Source organism: Limulus polyphemus, unplaced genomic scaffold (assembly GCF_000517525.1).
Source record: "Limulus polyphemus unplaced genomic scaffold, Limulus_polyphemus-2.1.2 Scaffold2802, whole genome shotgun sequence".
Lineage (NCBI taxonomy): Eukaryota > Metazoa > Arthropoda > Merostomata > Xiphosura > Limulidae > Limulus > Limulus polyphemus.
The window spans coordinates 140,952-144,555 of NW_013668412.1; the positions used below are offsets into that span (position 1 = coordinate 140,952).

General features: G+C 31.4%; 1 protein-coding gene across 1 annotated transcript in view; it reads right to left on the reverse strand.

The window, feature by feature from the left end:
* Positions 1-1,182: 1,182 nt before the first annotated feature.
* The window catches only part of LOC106467935 (ubiquitin-like protein 5), a 10,092-nt gene continuing 7,670 nt past the window's right edge, over positions 1,183-3,604 (reverse strand). Inside the window, exon 4 of the mRNA XM_022396164.1 lies at positions 1,183-1,270. Coding sequence (XP_022251872.1) covers positions 1,183-1,270 — 88 coding nt within the window. The remainder of the gene's footprint in view (positions 1,271-3,604) is intronic.

Genomic DNA, 3,604 nt, shown 5'->3' on the forward strand with positions numbered 1-3,604 from the left:
ATATAAACTTAGAACCTCCAATCTAATTCTGTCTTTCAAAAAATGTCAATAATTCTCCGACATTTCTATTGGAATATTTATAACCAATAGAAGGAGTAGATTTTTTCTTACAAGATTCCTTATCAGAATTATTTCATCTTAGTGTTAACAGTTAGATAGTTAGCTCCAGTTTTGCCATTTTCAATTGTGTTCAGCTAGTGCAGCAAACAGAATGTTTTAAACCTATTTATAGTTTAGTTAAAAAGGCAGTTAAATTATAGTAGGTTTAGGACATTCTATACTAGTGCGTGATAAAGTTTTTGTGTTATAAAATGCATATTTGAAATAAAAATTAATAATTTTGTGGACTGTTACAAAAAAGTAGGTTGAGTGCCCTGCTCATCAACAACCAAAGACCCGAGTCCAGACGTAAGCACGAAATTTATGAAAATTTGTATTTATTGTTATAAAAGTAGCTAAAATTAGGAGCTTCATACGTTACAAGAAAACATTTCTCTTGAACCTTGATATCCTAGCACCTGCACATTATGTGGCACGGCTGTAATTCCGTCGTTTACATGAAGTCGCTCTGCTGTAACAAAGTTTTCACATACCCTGAGTGTCACACAATACAATTAAATGAAAGCTGATGTGACAGGCTAGCGACTTAAGATTTTAGAACAGAAAAGTGTAACTGACAACACAAAGTCATTCTAGAAAGAAGTAATTTAGAATTGTTTCATATTTTTTAAACTTTTAAATTTACTCTTCATTGCTGATTTTGCTGCAGTTAGTTTTGGGTTTTACTGAAAATAAACTTTTGATATTCATTTAGCTTCTAGAAGTTACGCAGATTAATATGAAAATTGTAAGATGAAATAAAAATCTTCAGTAAAAAATCTAATTTTTCTCGTATACAACCGACCTCTAAGGTTTACTAAAAGTTGCCCAATTTTTTGAAATTCCAATTAGTACATTTAGAGGGATAGCATGTATAGTTTCATGGTTATGAGGTTGGTCAAAATCTAGGAAGTTCATTGCCCAACTCTAATTCAGTCAGTCACCTTTAGAAAGTCGTATTACGCAACCTTCTGGAACAAAATAAGCATTGAGGGTATTACTTAAAAAATATAAATTCTATTCAGTGTACCTGTCATATACGTAATGAATATTGAAAATGCTTTCCATGATAATACAGGTAACTTACCACTTTTTCAGAACTATTTTATCCCATTTAGTTCCAGTTTGAGCTGCTATCAATTTTTTCAAGTCTCCAATAGTGTCATCTGGACTATTTTTTCATTAAGGAAGACTTTTATAAACACATAAATCTACAGCATTTAAAAAAGAAGAACTGTTTTGTAATAATGAAGGTGAATTTTACTACACCGTACTCCACTGAGATGTAAGTTCTTAGAAATACTACAAGGCAAACTTTCAAATATAAAATTAAAACTGTTCTGTTCACTCAACCCTATCATACTAAGCTGATGCCTTATATTATGTTTTAATTAGACACTAGCGAAGACCCACAAAACATTTGAGGTCAAATTAGATTCTTTACTGCAACAGTACAAAAGAATTTAATCACAGAAACTGACATCTGAAAGTCCACTTGTCTTAGGCCTAACATTAGTTAAGCCTTTATCAATACGGCCTATATTCGATAGAGAGATAAATTAACAAATTGTATAAATTTTTTGCTTTAGTTTATTAAGGCTAAACTTAACCGTACTTAATACTACCAATAAATAAACTTATGTTGTTATTCTATGACCTAATGTTAGACTTTTTTAAAAACTTTGATGCATCTGCATGCACATGATTATTTAGATAGTAAGGTGCATGCATATTTTCAGAACAAGAAAAAACTGAGTGGTGCTACTATAGCATGAGGTCTACCTCCCGTTAGTACTACAGCGTGAGGTCTACCGCTGCATTATCCATCCCTCATGGATATCACACATTTCCATACATTTATTTTAGCGATAAACACTTAATTTATACATATCCTAGGAATGACTTAAATAGATAATTGGTTTTCTAATTAAATTTATATTAAAGGGGGTAGGCGACATATGGCGGTAGACCTCACGCTATAGTAGCACCAACCGAGTATTGTTATAATAGATGATCACTGTCATCGAAGGAAATACACTTCTTTGGTTAATCATAAACAAAGAAGCTCAAGGACTAAATAATTTTTTATGCAATGTTAGTTAACAAAGTTATATATTTCATAAGAATTGAATAAAATTAAAGTTTAGTAATCTTAATTTTCTTCTTTTAAATTTAATATCTGTATCCAAATATCCAAAACTTGCATTCCAAAATATATTATCAGACTAAGACATCAACTGTCTAAGTGAAAAAAAAATTCAATCAAATTTTACATTCTTACTGCCAAAACAATAACAATTTTATTTTGATAAATTTACTTTACAATTTTATAAATATATGTCGGCTACAACTTCACCTGGGGTAGAGGAAAGTACTGTATGTCTTACCTTTTAATCGATATGTAAATTGTTTTGAAATTTCTGTTTGTTTTTTTAGTTCAGTTTGAATACAGATCACTGCTAAAGTAAGACACACAGGTTCTCCTTACTTAGCTGTCTATGACTATATTCTTCTATCTGACACTAGGTGTATTTTCTTACAGGAAGGATTGGCAATGGACTTCACTTATGATTCCCAAAATAGACAGCTGTCTTTTCTGTTGGTGAGTTGCATAATGAACTGGAACTTCCCTGCCCATGTTTAAGAATGTGTGGTGAGTGTCATGATCAGCCTGGCTTTGTTGATGTTATTGTATTTTGGTATTTAAAACCAGACTCTTCCCCTTTGAGAAGCTCTAAGATGTTTTGTGCAAATTTAGATTTTACAGCTATTACAGTCTGTAAAACTGTTGTGGAGATTATCCTAGTTTTCAGTTTGACTTTTAGTTTAACTGTGGGGTTCTCATTTAAGATTTTAACTTTCTGTTTATATTTTGTAGTTGTTGTAACAAAAGACTTTTGTTTCATTACCTTTTTTTGTTAATAGACTCACTTATGAGTCTAGAGAGATACAAATTTATACTTTGTAGGGTGACATTCGACAAACTGTCTGTTTAACGAACCCCACCACACACACACACACACCTTTAACTTTTAACCAAGTTTCCTTCAGACGTTAGTTGCACCATCACAAAAATGGTTAAAAGCTCTTTCATCACAAGGTGGCCTTCAATTACAACACATACTAACTTGTACAGTTGAAACTTATAATAAAAGTTGACTACCTACAATTATAACATCTACTAACTTGTACCAAACAGATGAAACTTATAATAAAAGTTGACTATTGTGTTTAACTTAGCAATTGAAAATGTTATAACTTTACTTTTTAACGACTACCACAAAAACACTAAGTCTTGTTTTACAACATTCGCAAGTTTCTTTTTGATAGTAAACATATAATAACAAAAGCTAACCTTCATGTTTTGTGTACATACCGTTTTATTAGCGAAAAATTTCGGCAACTAACCTGAATGGGCTTAAAACGTTTATGGAGAACCCTGCTACGTACACATAAATAGCTGTATGAGTATTTAACTATAAGCAAGTAGCACCACTTTCAAAAG